This window comes from Salmo salar, chromosome 05 (genome assembly GCF_965601325.2).
Source record: "Salmo salar chromosome 05, fSalSal1, whole genome shotgun sequence".
In the NCBI taxonomy this organism is placed as follows: Eukaryota; Metazoa; Chordata; class Actinopteri; order Salmoniformes; family Salmonidae; genus Salmo; species Salmo salar.
In genome coordinates this window covers 3,363,161-3,382,500 of record NC_138295.1, presented here as the reverse complement: position 1 = coordinate 3,382,500, position 19,340 = coordinate 3,363,161, and the positions used below count along the sequence as shown (strand labels likewise).

General features: G+C 47.4%; 1 protein-coding gene across 2 annotated transcripts in view; it reads right to left on the bottom strand.

Moving 5' to 3' along the window:
• The window catches only part of LOC106604117 (protein FAM193B), a 31,316-nt gene that overhangs the window by 6,008 nt on the left and 5,968 nt on the right, over positions 1-19,340 (bottom strand). The window contains exons 3-9 of one of the 2 annotated variants that reach the window (XM_082975001.1): positions 17,169-17,355; positions 16,411-16,623; positions 15,207-15,729; positions 12,951-13,140; positions 3,710-3,964; positions 3,124-3,375; positions 1-104 (exon numbers count right to left, since the gene is read on the bottom strand). The exon at positions 1-104 is cut by the window's left edge and continues 1,289 nt beyond it. In XM_082975001.1, coding sequence (XP_082831127.1) covers positions 1-104; positions 3,124-3,375; positions 3,710-3,964; positions 12,951-13,140; positions 15,207-15,729; positions 16,411-16,623; positions 17,169-17,355 — 1,724 coding nt within the window. The remainder of the gene's footprint in view (positions 105-3,123; positions 3,376-3,709; positions 3,965-12,950; positions 13,141-15,206; positions 15,730-16,410; positions 16,624-17,168; positions 17,356-19,340) is intronic. The other variant, XM_082975002.1, reaches the window with a different exon arrangement.

Sequence of the window (19,340 nt, the reverse complement as noted above, 5' to 3'; positions counted from 1 at the left end):
AGGTGGGAGAGAAGATGGTTGCCTTCCAGAGTAGCAGCCTTTTTGGGGAAGTCATTCACATCCAGGTTGAGGTCGTACATGGAGAACGAGGCCCGGATAGAGTCCTGCAAGATCAAAAGATCAACGTTTTTATTTGAGAAAAGAGAAGAAAAGCGGCAATAAGTTTAATAAACCAACATTTAAAACCAACTAAACTGCCTTATATCAGGGGTTCAACTGTTTCTCAGATTGCAGGGAGTATACACTCTAGGAAACACTGATATTAACAGATTAAGGACCAATATAATGGACAGATTAAGGACCGGTTTCATGGACAGATTAAGGACCGGTTTCATGGACCGGTTTCTCCAAGACTATGCTTCATTTGTGTCTGAGAAACCACCCCTAAAAGACTAGATTATATTAATCAACTCCCTCAATACAATAGGCCCTGCCATAGACTAGTGTCCTGTCCCAGGGGGTGTCAAGCTGCCTCAATACAATAGGCCCTGCCATAGACTAGTGTCCTGTCCCAGGGGGTGTCAAGCTGCCTCAATACAATAGGCCCTGCCATAGACTAGTGTCCTGTCCCAGGGGGTGTCAAGCTCCCTCAATACAATAGGCTCTGCCATAGACTAGTGTCCTGTCCAGGGGGTGTCAAGCTGCCTCAATACAATAGGCCCTGCCATAGACTAGTGTCCTGTCCCAGGGGGTGTCAAGCTGCCTCAATACAATAGGCCCTGCCATAGACTAGTGTCCTGTCCCAGGGGGTGTCAAGCTGCCTCAATACAATAGGCTCTGCCATAGACTAGTGTCCTGTCCAGGGGGTGTCAAGCTGCCTCAATACAATAGGCCCTGCCATAGACTAGTGTCCTGTCCCAGGGGGTGTCAAACCGCCTCAATACAATAGGCCCTGCCATAGACTAGTGTCCTGTCCCAGGGGGTGTCAAACCACCTCAATACAATAGGCCCTGCCATAGACTAGTGTCCTGTCCCAGGGGGTGTCAAGCTGCCTCAATACAATAGGCCCTGCCATAGACTAGTGTCCTGTCCCAGGGGGTGTCAAGCTGCCTCAATACAATAGGCTCTGCCATAGACTAGTGTCCTGTCCCAGGGGGTGTCAAACCACCTCAATACAATAGGCCCTGCCATAGACTAGTGTCCTGTCCCAGGGGGTGTCAAGCTGCCTCAATACAATAGGCCCTGCCATAGACTAGTGTCCTGTCCCAGGGGGTGTCAAGCTGCCTCAATACAATAGGCCCTGCCATAGACTAGTGTCCTGTCCCAGGGGGTGTCAAGCTGCCTCAATACAATAGGCCCTGCCATAGACTAGTGTCCTGTCCCAGGGGGTGTCAAACCACCTCAATACAATAGGCCCTGCCATAGACTAGTGTCCTGTCCCAGGGGGTGTCAAGCCGCCTCAATACAATAGGCTCTGCCATAGACTAGTGTCCTGTCCCAGGGGGTGTCAAGCTGCCTCAATACAATAGGCCCTGCCATAGACTAGTGTCCTGTCCCAGGGGGTGTCAAGCTGCCTCAATACAATAGGCTCTGCCATAGACTAGTGTCCTGTCCCAGGGGGTGTCAAGCTGCCTCAATACAATAGGCCCTGCCATAGACTAGTGTCCTGTCCAGGGGGTGTCAAGCTGCCTCAATACAATAGGCCCTGCCATAGACTAGTGTCCTGTCCCAGGGGGTGTCAAACCACCTCAATACAATAGGCTCTGCCATAGACTAGTGTCCTGTCCCAGGGGGTGTCAAACCACCTCAATACAATAGGCCCTGCCATAGACTAGTGTCCTGTCCCAGGGGGTGTCAAGCTGCCTCAATACAATAGGCCCTGCCATAGACTAGTGTCCTGTCCCAGGGGGTGTCAAGCTGCCTCAATACAATAGGCCCTGCCATAGACTAGTGTCCTGTCCAGGGGGTGTCAAACCACCTCAATACAATAGGCCCTGCCATAGACTAGTGATAACTACATGTTATCAGTGGGCTCATTATGATCGGTTACATTTTTCGCCTAATTCCCTTTTAACCGTTTAGTTTTTCCAAGGTTCAGATTTTTCCAGGTTTTAGTCCCTCAAAAAAAAAAAATCACACTTTCTTTATAGAAAAAAAATACCAAATTGGATGTTCTAAATCCACAAGGATACTGAAAACAACAGCAGGAGACCACTGAGGAATCAACCACATTTCTTTTATTTTTGGTGTGATTGCAGAGTTTGCTAAACAAATCACCACAGGATTGATGCAAATAATCACGGTATCATTCTGCCAGGTAGGCCGTAGACGACGTTGTAGTTAACATTTCATTAATTGAGAAGGTTTCTTGGGAAAGGCTTTCCATCTACCAGAAGATGGTAAATTATTAGCATCATCGCTAACGGCTACACAAAATGGTAGAAAAACAGACAGGGGCATTTCCTGTGTTGCCTCTTCAGAAAGTTGAAGGACAATACACATCACTGATGAATTTTGTCCATGTATTATCGTAATCTTGGGTAAATTAATACATTTTCTAATAAATTCAATACATTTATACTGAACGAAAATATTAAAAAAACGCAACATGCAACAATTTCAAAGATTTTACTGAGTTATAGTTCATATTATGAAATCAGTCAATTGAAATAAATTCATTAGACCCAAATCTATGGATTTCATTTGACTGGGCAGGGGCGCAGCCATGGGTGAGGGTGGGTGGGCCGAGCCCCCCCCCAACTTGGGAGCCAGGCCAAACCATTGAGGAGCCAGGCCCAGCTAATCAGAATAAGTTTTTCCCCAACAAAAAGGCTTTATTAGACAGAAATGCTCCTCAGCTTCATCAACATTGTAGAGAATTTGTGTGTATGGAACATTTCTGGGATCTTTTATTTCAGCTCATGAAACATGGAACCAACACTTTACATGTTGATATTTTTGTTCAGTGTAGTTGATTTCCTACTAAATTCAATAGATGTTTTTGTTGTTGAATTCCTTCCGCTTTCCGGATATTATAATGCCCTACATATGGACAATGATCATATTAGTCCCAGATGGCACCCTATTCCCTATATAGTGCATTAGTTTTGCCCATGGGGTCCTGGTTAAAAGTAGCGCACTATTTAGGGAATAGGGAGCCAATTGGGACGCAGCTATCCTTACCTTGATGGTGTTCTTGATCTCCTCTAGCCGAGAAGTCAGGAAGGAGTTGACCCTCTCTAGTTCCAGCTGGGGCCACTCCAGCAGCCGACTAGCCTCCGGGCCTTCACCGTACTCCCCGTCCACATCTTCCTCCTCCTCCTCTTCCTCCTCCTGGCTGAGGTGGTCTGGGTCCTCACTGGGCTCTGGAGGGGTGGAGGGGGGGTCGCTACCAGCTCCCTCACCATCACCACTACCCGCCTGGGTCTGCTTCTCCTGAGGTGGGGAGAGACAGCTAGATGGTTAGACAGGAGGCCGTCACTGTAAATAAGAATTTGTTCTTAACTGACTTGCCTCGTTAAATCAAGGTTAAACAAAAATTTAATTAGACAGACAGACTGTCTCACTACACAAAACAGGAGATAGACTACTAGTGTCCTGTCCAGGGGGTGTCCTGGTACATCAAGCTGCCTCACGGTACAGAAACATTCGATTACTACAAATATTACGCCCTATTTACACAAATACATATATAGATGTTTTGAACAAACACCAAAACACAAATACTTTTAAGATGTATTAACTGATCTGTATTGCTGAGTATTCCCACCATGTCATTTGACATCACCTTCTTCTTCTGTTTATGGCGTGCCCGCTTGGCAGCCTTAGCGCTGTTGGCTGGTTTGTGCTCTGAGGAGTTGATGAAGTCCAACAGCTCGTCCACATCTCGGTTGTCGATGGAGGTGGACACAGTCGGGTCGGAGTCCCGTCTCTGGGGAAGACACTCCTCCTTACGACGCGTCAGGCGGGTCCGGAGCTTCTCACGGATCTCTGTGTAGTTACGGCTGGTCGGAGCCGCCGGGGGCTGGGGGGAGGAGAGGACATGATCAGAGGAGAGATTATCCTTCTTTAATAGGATGCGTTTAAATTTCAAATGACTTGCTGCCTTCCTTTGCCCTTGTTCACTCCCCCTTGAGTGACAGTAACAGAAACCAGCCATCTCAGATTTAGGGGGAAGGACGGCAGAATGGAGGGAGCATCTTTGTGGGTTGAAACACAGCCACAATCTGATTTAGCTTTTTGTTGTTGTATGTTTATTGGCTAGAAAGAGACCAAGATGAAAGGTAGGAGAGGTATGAATGTGCTGAAATAGCTGCGAGTCGGATTCTAACCCATGCTGGCAGCGGTATATCGTACATATGGTCCACATGGCTGCAGCTTAGACTGCTAGACCAACCCCTGGTCACCGGATTTCACATTTCATTATCCTTTATAATAACTAGGCAAGTCAGTTAAGAACAAATTCTTATTTACAATGACAGGCCTAGGAACAGTGGGTTATAACGGCCTTGTTCAGGGGCAGAACGACAGATTTTTTTTACCTTGTCAGCTCAGGGATTCGATCCAGCAACCTTTCGGTTACTGGCCCAACTCACTAACCACTAGGCTACCCTGCCGCCCCGACCAAATGGGTTTACATTTTGCCCCAACGTGAACAATGTGACCAAGTGAAAAGGTCTTCATAAATGCTATTACAATTACAATCCATTACTAAAGAGACATACCACATTGTGACATAAGAATTCACAGTAGCAGCAGTCAAATTACTTTTGTCAATCAATGTTTATATTGTTCGTGCTTTTAAATGCTATTTCAATCAATGACTAAGTGTGCCATATTATACATTAGGGCTGAGAATTGCCAGGGACCTCACGATATCCTGATTGTATATGTATTGCGATTAGAAACTACGATTTTTTTTATGCGATTCAATGTTCCAAAACGGGTTGACTAATTATTGGGAAAAAAAAACTAAATGTAAACTAAAATCTTGTTTTTTTGGTGGAAAATTAGCGAGTTAGTTAGTAATGTTGTAGTATAAAGTTGTCATTGACAAATCAACAATATACAAGGGGTCGGATTTTCATTTTGGTCGACCAGTAGCCATAAGCGGAGAGGTAACGTTCCGATATTTCTTGATTAGTTGGTAGGACCATTAGCTGGTCAAAATGAAAAGTGATCCCAAATACATTAACAGTATTGCAATAGTACTGAATTATTTTAGATTTTCAGGTAGCAAAGTAATGAATATCCGATTCTAAAACGCTGTCCGCTGTGGCCGCGCCCATTTCTTGCAGGCGCTGGCCCACTTGTCTTCGCTCCCTTCCTGGATGGGAAAAAGCAACACCAATCTACTGTATTTAGTCTCCGACGGGGGGGTGTGAACGAGTGGACGAGAAGGGACTGATTTATTCTCAGTTAGTCATCAATCACGTTGAAGCTGACTTCGCCAGATAAATAGCCATGTTGCTTGTTGTTTTGATTTAGCTAGCTAGTTGTCATTACTTTGAGCAATCGTCTTTCACCTCATCTCTCGCATCCATGATGAGAGCATCTTCGACGAGGAACAAGCAAGGTATGTTACGGTAGTTAAGTACACTCCATATAAAATGCTCAAATGCATCTGTGGAGGGGTTGCTTATATTGGCCAAACTAGAGGAACACTGAAACTTTGCATCGCAGAAGATATAAAAACCACAGACTACGCTATTGCGCACCACTGTAGATGCCAACCATAGCTCACCTTCCACCCTGCGCTTCATCACCACTGTAGATGCCAACCATAGCTCACCTTCCACCCTGCGCTTCATCACCACTGTAGATGCCAACCATAGCTCACCTTCCACCCTGCGCTTCATCACCACTGTAGATGCCAACCATAGCTCACCTTCCACCCTGCGCTTCGTCACCACTGTAGATGCCAACCATAGTTCACCTTCCACCCTGCGCTTCGTCACCACTGTAGATGCCAACCACAGCTCACCTTCCACCCTGCGCTTCGTCACCACTGTAGATGCCAACCATAGCTCACCTTCCACCCTGCGCTTCGTCACCACTGTAGATGCCAACCATAGCTCACCTTCCACCCTGCGCTTCGTCACCACTGTAGATGCCAACCATAGTTCACCTTCCACCCTGCGCTTCGTCACCACTGTAGATGCCAACCACAGCTCACCTTCCACCCTGCGCTTCGTCACCACTGTAGATGCCAACCATAGCTCACCTTCCACCCTGCGCTTCGTCACCACTGTAGATGCCAACCATAGCTCACCTTCCACCCTGCGCTTCGTCACCACTGTAGATGCCAACCACAGCTCACCTTCCACCCTGCGCTTCGTCACCACTGTAGATGCCAACCACAGCTCACCTTCCACCCTGCGCTTCGTAACCACTGTAGATGCCAACCATAGCTCACCTTCCACCCTGCGCTTCGTCACCACTGTAGATGCCAACCATAGCTCACCTTCCACCCTGCGCTTCGTCACCACTGTAGATGCCAACCACAGCTCACCTTCCACCCTGCGCTTCGTCACCACTGTAGATGCCAACCATAGCTCACCTTCCACCCTGCGCTTCGTCACCACTGTAGATGCCAACCATAGCTCACCTTCCACCCTGCGCTTCGTCACCACTGTAGATGCCAACCATAGTTCACCTTCCACCCTGCGCTTCGTCACCACTGTAGATGCCAACCACAGCTCACCTTCCACCCTGCGCTTCGTAACCACTGTAGATGCCAACCATAGCTCACCTTCCACCCTGCGCTTCGTCACCACTGTAGATGCCAACCATAGCTCACCTTCCACCCTGCGCTTCGTCACCACTGTAGATGCCAACCATAGCTCACCTTCCACCCTGCGCTTCGTCACCACTGTAGATGCCAACCACAGCTCACCTTCCACCCTGCGCTTCGTAACCACTGTAGATGCCAACCATAGCTCACCTTCCACCCTGCGCTTCGTCACCACTGTAGATGCCAACCATAGCTCACCTTCCACCCTGCGCTTCGTCACCACTGTAGATGCCAACCATAGCTCACCTTCCACCCTGCGCTTCGTCACCACTGTAGATGCCAACCACAGCTCACCTTCCACCCTGCGCTTCGTAACCACTGTAGATGCCAACCACAGCTCACCTTCCACCCTGCGCTTCGTCACCACTGTAGATGCCAACCACAGCTCACCTTCCACCCTGCGCTTCGTCACCACTGTAGATGCCAACCATAGCTCACCTTCCACCCTGCGCTTCGTCACCACTGTAGATGCCAACCATAGCTCACCTTCCACCCTGCGCTTCGTCACCACTGTAGATGCCAACCACAGCTCACCTTCCACCCTGCGCTTCGTAACCACTGTAGATGCCAACCATAGCTCACCTTCCACCCTGCGCTTCGTCACCACTGTAGATGCCAACCATAGCTCACCTTCCACCCTGCGCTTCGTCACCACTGTAGATGCCAACCATAGCTCACCTTCCACCCTGCGCTTCGTCACCACTGTAGATGCCAACCACAGCTCACCTTCCACCCTGCGCTTCGTAACCACTGTAGATGCCAACCATAGCTCACCTTCCACCCTGCGCTTCGTCACCACTGTAGATGCCAACCATAGTTCACCTTCCACCCTGCGCTTCGTCACCACTGTAGATGCCAACCATAGCTCACCTTCCACCCTGCGCTTCGTCACCACTGTAGATGCCAACCATAGCTCACCTTCCACCCTGCGCTTCGTAACCACTGAAAGATGTCCACATTTCACCAAGTAGAGAGAACATTGTAGTAAACTAAAACAGAGGGATTTTAGCTCTGCTGTCTTTTTTGGGGGGTGAGTGCTCCAACTCATTTCTACCTCGAATTAGTCCTTTTGGGAGTTTTTCTTGGTAAGCCCCGTCACACAATACATTAGTTAAACTAAATCTGGCCTCCACTACCTACCTGCCTGTACTTTGTTGTCTCCTCACCCCTCCTGTATTTAACGTGTCGGGGGGCTAGGGTCAGTCTGTTATATCTGGAGTATTTCTCCTGTCTTATCCGGTGTCCTGTGTGAATTTAAGTATGCTCTCTCTAATTCTCTCTTTCTCTCTTTCTTTCTTTCTTTCTTTCTTTCTTTCTTTCTTTCTTTCTTTCTTTCTTTCTTTCTTTCTTTCTTTCTTTCTCTCTCTCAGAGGACCTGAGCCCTAGGACCATGCCTCAGGACTACCTGGCATGATGACTCCTTGTCCCCAGCCCGCCTGCCGTCCCCAGTCCGCCTGCCGTCCCCAGTCCGCCTGCCGTCCCCAGTCCGCCTGCCGTCCCCAGTCCGCCTGCCGCCTGCTGTCCCCAGTCCGCCTGCCGCCTGCTGTCCCCAGTCCGCCTGCTGTCCCCAGTCCGCCTGCTGTCCCCAGTCCGCCTGCTGTCCCCAGTCCGCCTGCTGTCCCCAGTCCGCCTGCTGTCCCCAGTCCACCTGGCTGTGCTGCTGATCCAGTTTATTATTATCTGACCCTGCTGGTCATTAATGAACATTTGAACATCTTGACCATGTTCTGTTATAATCTCCACCCGGCACAGCCAGAAGAGGACTGGCCACCCCTCATAGCCTGGTTCCTCTCTAGGTTTCTTCCTAAGCTTTTGGCCTTTCTAGGGAGTTTTTCCTAGCCACCCATCATAGCCTGGTTCCTCTCTAGGTTTCTTCCTAGGATCCTGACTTTCTAGGGAGTTTTTCCTAGCCACCGTGCTTCTACACCTGCATTGCTTGCTGTTTTGGGGGTTTTAGGCTGGGTTTCTGTACAGCACTTTAAGACATCAGCTGATGTAAGAAGGGCTGTATAAATACATTTGATTTTGTTCAGGCTGAAACCCCTGTTGCAGGAATGACAGTGTTATTGAAGAGAAGTTTAAAGACAAGCAGCTATAGCTAAACGTTAGCCTAAATGCTTCACTGCCTATTTCACCAGACGTGGTATTCTTCATCCCTGTATCCCACAAAACAAATGAGCTAGCTAACAAGGTCATGTTAATTCATTGAGGGTGAGAGACAGATACGAAGAGGAAGTGAATCCCTTCGTGTGTGTTTGTGTGTGAAAACATTTTTTTTTTGGTCTCTGTGACAATTTACTTTATTGTAGAGCCAAATAAATAAAAGTGATAAAGTGCTGAAACATGTTTCTTTTCTCCCTCAGGGTTAGATGGTGAAGGGAAACGGGCAGGCTCATGGATCTGGTGTCCAGCACTGGATCCAAGATGGCCGTCACCATGCCCTCAGGGTTAGATGGTGAAGGGAAATGGGCAGGCTCATGGATCTGGTGTCCAGCACTGGATCCAAGATGGCCGTCACCATGCCCTCAGGGTTAGATGGTGAAGGGAAATGGGCAGGCTCATGGATCTGGTGTCCAGCACTGGATCCAAGATGGCCGTCACCATGCCCTCAGGGTTAGATGGTGAAGGGAAATGGGCAGGCTCATGGATCTGGTGTCCAGCACTGGATCCAAGATGGCCGTCACCATGGATCCCTCAGCTAAGGTAAGAGCGATGATCTAGTAGTTTGTGTGTGTGTGTGTGTTAGTGATCTCCGTGTTCGTTTGTCAAAGAGTGTTAAATTAATTTATATCAATATGAATTAAATCCTCATTTCCCCACTGCCAGCCGGGCCATCAACAACACACGACCCATATATATATATATATATATATATATATATATATATATATATATATATATATATATATATATCTTTAAGGATTTGTTGTTGACGGTTCATAAATCGCACTGAAATTTATTATTTTGGCTCCAATTCAAATACAGAGCATTTGGAAAGTATTCAGACCCCTTGACTTTTTCCACATTTTGTTACGTTACAGCCTTATTCTAAAATGGATTTAAATAGTTGTTTTCCCTCATCAATCTACACTAACAATTACCCATAATGACAAAGCGAAAACAAGTTTGTAGAAATGTTTGCAAATAAATAAAACTTCACTGAAATGTAACATTTACATAAGTATTCAGACCCTTTACTCAGCACTTTGTTGAAGCACCTTCGGCAGTGATTACAGCCTCGAGTCTTCTTGGGTATGACGCTACAAGCTTGGCACACCTGTATTTGGGGAGTTTCTCCCATTCTTCTCTGCAGATCCTCTCAAGCTCTGTCAGGTTGGATGGGGAGCGTCGCTGCACAGCTATTTTCAGGTCTCTCCAGAGATGTTTGATCGGGTAAAAGTCCAGGCTCTGTCTGGGCCACTCAAGGACACAGTCCTTTAGGTGCCTTTTGGCAAACTCCAAGCGGGCTGTCATGTGCCTTTTACTGAGGCGTGGCTTCCGTCTGGCCGCTCTACCATAAAGGCCTGATTGGTGGAGTGCTGCAGAGATGGTTGTCCTTCTGGAAGGTTCTCCCATCTCCTCAGAGGAACTCTGGAGCTCTGTCAGAGTGACCATAGGGTTCTTGGTCACCTTCCTGACCAAGGCCTTTCTACCCTGATTGCTCAGTTTGGCCGGGCGGCCAGCTCTAGGAAGAGTCTTGGTGGTTCCAAACTTCTTCCATTTAAGAATGATGGCCCACCCAATCTACCTACCTCATCCCCATATTGTTTTTATTTACTTTGCTGCTCTTTTGCACACCAGTATTTCTACTTGCTCATCATCATCTGCTCATCATCATCTGCTCATCTATCACTCCAGTGTTAATCTGCTAAATTGTAATTACTTCGCTACTATGGCCTATTTATTGCCTTACCTCCTCACGCCATTTGCACACACTGTATATAGACTTCCTTTTTTTCTATTGTGTTATTGACTGTACGCTTGTTTATTCCATGTGTAACTCTGTGTTGTTGTTTCTGTCGCACTGCTTAGCTTTATCTTGGCCAGGTCGCAGTTGTAAATGAGAACTTGTTCTCAACTGGCCGACCTGGTTAAATAAAGGTGAAATAAAATTTTAAAAAAATAAAAAAATGGAGGCCACTGTGTTCTTGTGGACCTTCAATGCTGCAGAAATGTTTTGGTACCCTTCCCCAACACAATCCTGTCTCGGTCCCTTTCCAAATCCTGTCCAATCAATTGAATTGACCACAGGTGGACTCCAATCAAGTTGTAGAAACATCTCAAGGATGATCAATGGAAACAGGATGCACCTGAGCTCAATTTAGAGTCTCATTGCAAAGGGTCTGAATACTTATGTAAATAAGGTATTTTTTTTTATATACATTTGCAAAAAAATTCTAAAAACCTGTTTTCACTTCATCCTTATGGGGTAGTGTGTGTAGATTGAGGGGGACGACGATATAATCCCTTTTAGAATAAGGTTGTAACAAACAAAAAAAGTCAAGGGGTCTGAATTATTTTCCGAATTCTCTGTATTATTTTATTATTATTACTATTATTATTATACAGTATAATCATTTGTTCTAGTATTGATTATTTAAAGCAAACAATACCAGCAGTCGCGCTACACGTATCTGATGCAGAATAACGAGAGCCAAGCGAGGAAAAATACTGAGGTTTTGGTGCACCGACGTGTAGCTGTATAATACGGAGCGAGGTGTAGCTGTATAATACGGAGCGAGGTGTAGCTGTATGATATGGAGCGAGGTGTAGCTGTATAATACGGAGCGAGGTGTAGCTGTATAATACGGAGCGAGGTGTAGCTGTATAATACGGAGCGAGGTGTAGCTGTATGATATGGAGCGAGGTGTAGCTGTATGATATGGAGCGAGGTGTAGCTGTATGATACGGAGCGAGGTGTAGCTGTATGATACGGAGCGAGGTGTAGCTGTATGATACGGAGCGAGGTGTAGCTGTATAATATGGAGCGAGGTGTAAGCTGTATAATACGGAGCGAGGTGTAGCTGTATGATATGGAGCGAGGTGTAGCTGTATAATACGGAGCGAGGTGTAGCTGTATAATATGGAGCGAGGTGTAAGCTGTATGATATGGAGCGAGGTGTAGCTGTATAATACGGAGCGAGGTGTAGCTGTATAATATGGAGCGAGGTGTAAGCTGTATAATACGGAGCGACGTGTAGCTGTATAATACGGAGCGACGTGTAGCTGTATAATACGGAGCGAGGTGTAGCTGTATGATACGGAGCGAGGTGTAGCTGTATGATACGGAGCGAGGTGTAGCTGTATGATACGGAGCGAGGTGTAGCTGTATGATACGGAGCGAGGTGTAGCTGTATAATACGGAGCGAGGTGTAGCTGTATGATACGGAGCGAGGTGTAGCTGTATGATACGGAGCGAGGTGTAGCTGTATGATACGGAGCGAGGTGTAGCTGTATGATATGGAGCGAGGTGTAGCTGTATGATATGGAGCGAGGTGTAGCTGTATAGTATGGAGCGAGGTGTAGCTGTATAATACGGAGCGAGGTGTAGCTGTATGATACGGAGCGAGGTGTAAGCTGTATGATACGGAGCGAGGTGTAAGCTGTATAATACGGAGCGAGGTGTAGCTGTATAATACGGAGCGAGGTGTAGCTGTATAATACGGAGCGAGGTGTAGCTGTATGATACGGAGCGAGGTGTAGCTGTATAATACGGAGCGAGGTGTAGCTGTATGATATGGAGCGAGGTGTAGCTGTATGATATGGAGCGAGGTGTAGCTGTATGATACGGAGCGAGGTGTAGCTGTATAATACGGAGCGAGGTGTAGCTGTATAATACGGAGCGACGTGTAGCTGTATAATATGGAGCGAGGTGTAGCTGTATAATACGGAGCGAGGTGTAGCTGTATGATACGGAGCGAGGTGTAGCTGTATGATACGGAGCGAGGTGTAGCTGTATAATACGGAGCGAGGTGTAAGCTGTATGATATGGAGCGAGGTGTAGCTGTATAATACGGAGCGAGGTGTAAGCTGTATGATATGGAGCGAGGTGTAGCTGTATGATACGGAGCGAGGTGTAGCTGTATGATACGGAGCGACGTGTAGCTGTATGATATGGAGCGAGGTGTAGCTGTATGATATGGAGCGAGGTGTAAGCTGTATGATATGGCTGATATGTAGCTGTATGTATTTTTCCTCCCATCACTACTATACATACCGCGTTGTGTCCGAAGAACTCACAGTAGCAGCAGTCACAGTACTTCCCGTCCTTCTGGTTGTTTGAGGAGGAAGCACAGGAGCTCCTCTCAGAACTCGAGTCCTCGTCCTCCCCCTCCTCCAGCTCCGAAGGGGGGTGACACAACCCCCCTGCCCCGTTAGACAGCTTATGTCCTTTACACGCCTGGTCCCTGGAGCATGGACACAGGATACAGAGAGGCAGACAGACAGACGGACCATGCTAAGTGAGGTGACATTTTTAATTCAGCAGTGATGACAGGTAGAACCACGACCATGTCTTAGCTCTAGATTCTAGAGCAGCAGCGATATTTCATCCTTTATTGGTCATTAAAAAAAAAACAGCCTCCATATACAGTTTACTTCCATTCATTTTTTCCCCAAAATGGTACCGGGGGACATTCAGAGGGCACAGAAATCGACTCTAAGGTGTAAAACAGCATGATCATTACACAGGTGCACCTTGTGCTGGGGGACACTAAAAAGGCCACTCTGAAATGTCCAGTTTTGTCTCACAACGCCACAGATGTCTCATGTTTAGAGGGAGCAGTGCAATTGGCACGCCGACTGCAGGAATGTCCACCAGAGCTGTTGCCAGAGAATTTATGTTAATTACTCTATCATAAAATGTTATTTTAGAGAATTTGGCAGTGTGTCCAACCTGCCTCACAACCTCAGACCACGTACGTGTAACCACGCCAGCCCAGGACCTCCACATCCAGCTTCTTCACCGGCAGGATTATCTAAGGAGTATTTCTGTCTGTAATAAAGCCCTTTTGTGGGGAAAAACTAATTCTGATTGGCTGGGCCTGGATCCCCAGTGGGTGGGCCTATGCCCTCCCATGGCTGAGCCCCTGCCCAGTCATGTGAAATCCATAAATTAGGTCCTAATGAATTTATTTCAATTGACTAATTTACTTCAAACTGTAACCCAGTAAAATCTTTGAAATTGTTGCATTTATATTTTTATTCAGTATATATCATTATACTAGGCAAGCTGTCTATTACTGCACATTCCATGAAAACATCACCCTACCGACGGAACCCCGCTACCGTAGAAACATCAACCTACCGACGGAACCCCACCCTACCGACGGAACCCCGCTACCGTAGAAACATCAACCTACCGACGGAATCCCGCTACCGTAGAAACATCAACCTACCGACGGAATCCCGCTACCGTAGAAACATCAACCTACCGACAGAACCCCACCCTACCGACGGAACCCCGCTACCGTAGAAACATCAACCTACCGACGGAATCCCGCTACCGTAGAAACATCAACCTACCGACGGAACCCCGCTACCGTAGAAACATCACCCTACCGACGGAACCCCGCTACCGTAGAAACATCAACCTACCGACAGAACCCCACCCTACCGACGGAACCCCGCTACCGTAGAAACATCAACCTACCGACGGAATCCCGCTACCGTAGAAACATCAACCTACCGACGGAACCCCGCTACCGTAGAAACATCAACCTACCGACGGAATCCCGCTACCGTAGAAACATCAACCTACCGACGGAATCCCGCTACCGTAGAAACATCAACCTACCGACGGAACCCCGCTACCGTAGAAACATCACCCTACCGACGGAACCCCGCTACCGTAGAAACATCAACCTACCGACAGAACCCCACCCTACCGACGGAACCCCGCTACCGTAGAAACATCAACCTACCGACGGAACCCCGCTACCGTAGAAACATCAACCTACCGACGGAACCCCGCTACCGTAGAAACATCACCCTACCGACGGAACCCCGCTACCGTAGAAACATCAACCTACCGACAGAACCCCACCCTACCGACGGAACCCCGCTACCGTAGAAACATCAACCTACCGACGGAACCCCGCTACCGTAGAAACATCAACCTACCCACGGAACCCCGCTACCGTAGAAACATCAACCTACCGACGGAATCCCGCTACCGTAGAAACATCAACCTACCCACGGAACCCCGCTACCGTAGAAACATCAACCTACCGACGGAACCCCGCTACCGTAGAAACATCACACTATCGACGGAACCCCGCTACCGTAGAAACATCACACTACCGACGGAACCCCGCTACCGTAGAAACATCAACCTACCGACGGAACCCCGCTACCGTAGAAACATCAACCTACCGACGGAATCCCGCTACCGTAGAAACATCAACCTACCGACGGAACCCCGCTACCGTAGAAACATCACCCTACCAGTGAAACTATCTACCAAACTACCAACCTGCAGGCGCCAGCGGTCAGGTGTTGCCCAGCGGTCAGGTGTTGCCCAGCGGTCAGGTGTTGCCCAGCGGTCAGGTGTTGCCCAGCGGTCAGGTGTTGCCCAGCGGTCAGGTGTCCCACATTAGAAGAGGGCAGCGCCCCTCCACTGTGGCCGTTGCAGGGGTGGTTACAGCCCATCACGGAGGGGCCCAGTTTGCTGTGCTGACCGTTCACAGGAGGAATGTGTGAGTTCTTACATGCCAAGGGCTTATGGGGGGCTGCTGTCGGGCAGTCAGGGCCACCCAGGGCCCCCAGCTTGGCCCCTGCCGCAGGAACGTGGAGGTTTGGTACCAGCGGAGAGAAGGGAGCGTGAGCAGCTAGACCGGGAGAGGAGGATGATGTGACATGTCCGTGCTGCTGCCCCCCAGAGCTCTGCTTGAGGGGCAGGAGAGAGGAATGCTGAGAGGAGGAGAGGCCAGTGGGGCTGTTGGGGGGGACAGACAGGTCTGAGTGTTGGTGGTGGTCGCTGGGGTGGAATGCTTCGCCTGGAGGAGAGACAAACGTGTTGAGTGGAATATTGGACAAACATAGTTGTGATTCCCGGTGGATACAGATGTCTGCACCTCTCTAGGAGGTGTAATCTATGGACCATATCTCTGCTTCTCTCTAGGAGGTGTAATCTATGGGCCATATCTCTGCTTCTCTCTAGGAGGTGTAATCTATGGGCCATATCTCTGCTTCTCTCTAGGAGGTGTAATCTATGGGCCATATCTCTGCTTCTCTCTAGATTAATAATCTATGGGCCATATCTCTGCTTCTCTCTAGAGGTGTAATCTATGGGCCATATCTCTGCTTCTCTCTAGGAGGTGTAATCTATGGGCCATATCTCTGCTTCTCTCTAGGTATAATCTATGGGCCATATCTCTGCTTCTCTCTAGAGCTGTAATCTATGGGCCATATCTCTGCTTCTCTCTAGGAGGTGTAATCTATGGGCCATATCTCTGCTTCTCTCTAGAGCTGTAATCTATGGGCCATATCTCTGCTTCTCTCTAGGAGTGTAATCTATGGGCACAATCCTTCCCTGAGATCTGTGTGTGTATATGCATTAATAATGCGCTATTGTCAACAGGACATGTGAACAGTAATTCAGGTTAGTTGCCGGTATGTCTTGAATTCTCTGTGTCGTAAAAAAGGTTGCGAGATAAAAATAAAAAAAGAGATCTCACCAGGTGGAGCTGGTCGTCGGCACATGGTCTTGAAGTGCTTTGGGGTGGTCTTACAGAGGTCCCCGGAGGTAGAGAGCGGGTTCCCGGGGGACGAACCACTGGAATTCTGGGAAGGGTGACTGTAGGGGCACACTTTGGCCCCAGGTGTTTTAGCAGATTTCCCAGGAGCCTCGTGAGAGACTCGCTTCTCGTGACACGCTGGTCCCCCTGTTCCTATTGGACCAGAGGAGGAAGGAAGGATAATGAAAAGGAGGAAGATGAACGTTTAAACATCTTGACTATGTTCTGTTATAATCTCCACCCGGCACAGCCAGAAGAGGACTGGCCACCCCTCATAGCCTGGTTCCTCTCTAGGTTTCTTCCTAGGTTTTGGCCTTTCTAGGGAGTTTAATCCTAGCCACCGTGCTTCTACACCTGCATTGCTTGCTGTTTGGGGGTTTTAGGCTGGATTTCTATTCAGCACTTTGAGATATCAGCTGATGTAAGAAGGGCTGTATAAATATATTTGATCGATTGATTGAAGAAAGTTTTACTCAGAGGAGTAACAGGTTGTGCTTCTGTTTCAAGGTAGCCAGTGGATACACACTGGAGTACAGTTTCCTCCATTTTGTCAGTGTAAATGTCTGCAAATGTTACAATTCTGTTAAAAGTAAATGAACTGAAAACATGACAAATAATGAATGTCTACAGTAGTTTGTATCTGTTTACGACTTAACCTTGAGAGACCCGAGCAGAGAGAGAGAGAGAGGTGTGTTTACCTTGCTGTGCGTGCGAGGCAGTGCTGTGATTGCAGTGGATCCCTCCGTTGCTGTGAGCCGAGTTCCAGAGACCAGAAAGTTTGTGGGCTGAGAGGAAGGAAGATGGGTCCCAGTCTATGGAGCTCTGCTCTGGATAACCATTCCCACAACTCTGAGCCTTACACGACGATGAGTGGGACAACGGAACCTGTGGGGGAGGAGAGAGAGAGAGAGAGAGAAGATGCATGGTTGATTAGGTATAGCCTTTCTTTCCCCACTAACATTTGATGCTGTAGATAGAGCAGAAATGGAAGAAGACACAACGCTATTGATTTACATTAACTGGAGCTGTCTGATTGGTCCCTGGGAGAGGAAGAGAAACGAGATATGTTAGTTCATTTGCATTATTTATGTCTGTTTACACTACCGTTCAAAAGTTTGGGGTCACTCAGAACTGTTGTTCTCATTAAAGAAACAATAAAACTGGCCTTCTTTAGTCTAGTTGAGTATCTGGAGCATCAGCATTTGTGGGTTCGATTACAGGCTCAAAATGACCAGAAACAAAGACTTTTCTTCTGAAACTCGTCAGTCTATTCTTGTTCTGAGAAATGAAGGCTGTTCCATGTGAGAAATTGCCAAGAAACTGGAGATCTGGTACAACACTGTGTACTATTCCCTTCATAGAACAGCGCAAACTGGTCTAACCAGAATAGAAAGAGGAGTGGGAGGCCCCGGTGCACAACTGAGCAAGAGGACAAGTACATTAGAGTGTCTAGTTTGAGAAACAGATGCCACACAAGTCCTCAACTGGCAGCTTCATTAAATAGTACCCGCAAAACTTAGTCTCAACGTCAACAGTGAAGAGTCGACTCCAGCATTCTGGCTTTCTAGGCAGAGTTGCAATAGAAAAAGCCGTATCTCAGACTGGCCAATAAAAAGAAAAGATTAAGATGGGCAAAAGAACACAGACACTGGACAGAGGAACTCTGCCTAGAAGGCCAGCATCCCGGAGTCGCCTCTTCACTGTTGACGTTGAGCCCCACAGTTTATATAACACTACTGAGCCCCACAGTTTATATAACACTACTGAGCCCCACAGTTTATATAACACTACTGAGCCCCACAGTTTATATAACACTACTGAGCCCCACAGTTTATATAACACTACTGAGCCCCACAGTTTATATAACACTACTGAGCCCCACAGTTTATATAACACTACTGAGCCCCACAGTTTATATAACACTACTGAGCCCCACAGTTTATATAACACTACTGAGCCCCACAGTTTATATAACACTACTGAGCCCCACAGTTTATATAACACTACTGAGCCCCACAGTTTATATAACACTACTGAGCCCCACAGTTTATATAACACTACTGAGCCCCACAGTTTATACAACACTACTGAGCCCCACAGTTTATACAACACTACTGAGCCCCACAGTTTATACAACACTACTGAGCCCCACAGTTTATACAACACTACTGAGCCCCACAGTTTATATAACACTACTGAGCCCCACAGTTTATATAACACTACTGAGCCCCACAGTTTATATAACACTACTGAGCCCCACAGTTTATATAACACTACTGAGCCCCACAGTTTATATAACACTACTGAGCCCCACAGTTTATATAACACTACTGAGCCCCACAGTTTATATAACACTACTGAGCCCCACAGTTTATATAACACTACTGAGCCCCACAGTTTATATAACACTACTGAGCCCCACAGTTTATATAACACTACTGAGCCCCACAGTTTATATAACACTACTGAGCCCCACAGTTTATATAACACTACTGAGCCCCACAGTTTATATAACACTACTGAGCCCCACAGTTTATATAACACTACTGAGCCCCACAGTTTATATAACACTACTGAGCCCCACAGTTTATATAACACTACTGAGCCCCACAGTTTATATAACACTACTGAGCCCCACAGTTTATATAACACTACTGAGCCCCACAGTTTATATAACACTACTGAGCCCCACAGTTTATATAACACTACTGAGCCCCACAGTTTATATAACACTACTGAGCCCCACCGTTGTTTTTAATATAATCCCATTTGAACTAGTAATACTACCAGTGTGATAGCTGTAGTCATTCATTGTCCCATTAACAATCACTCATATTAGCATTTACATACATTTTTACATTTTAGTCATT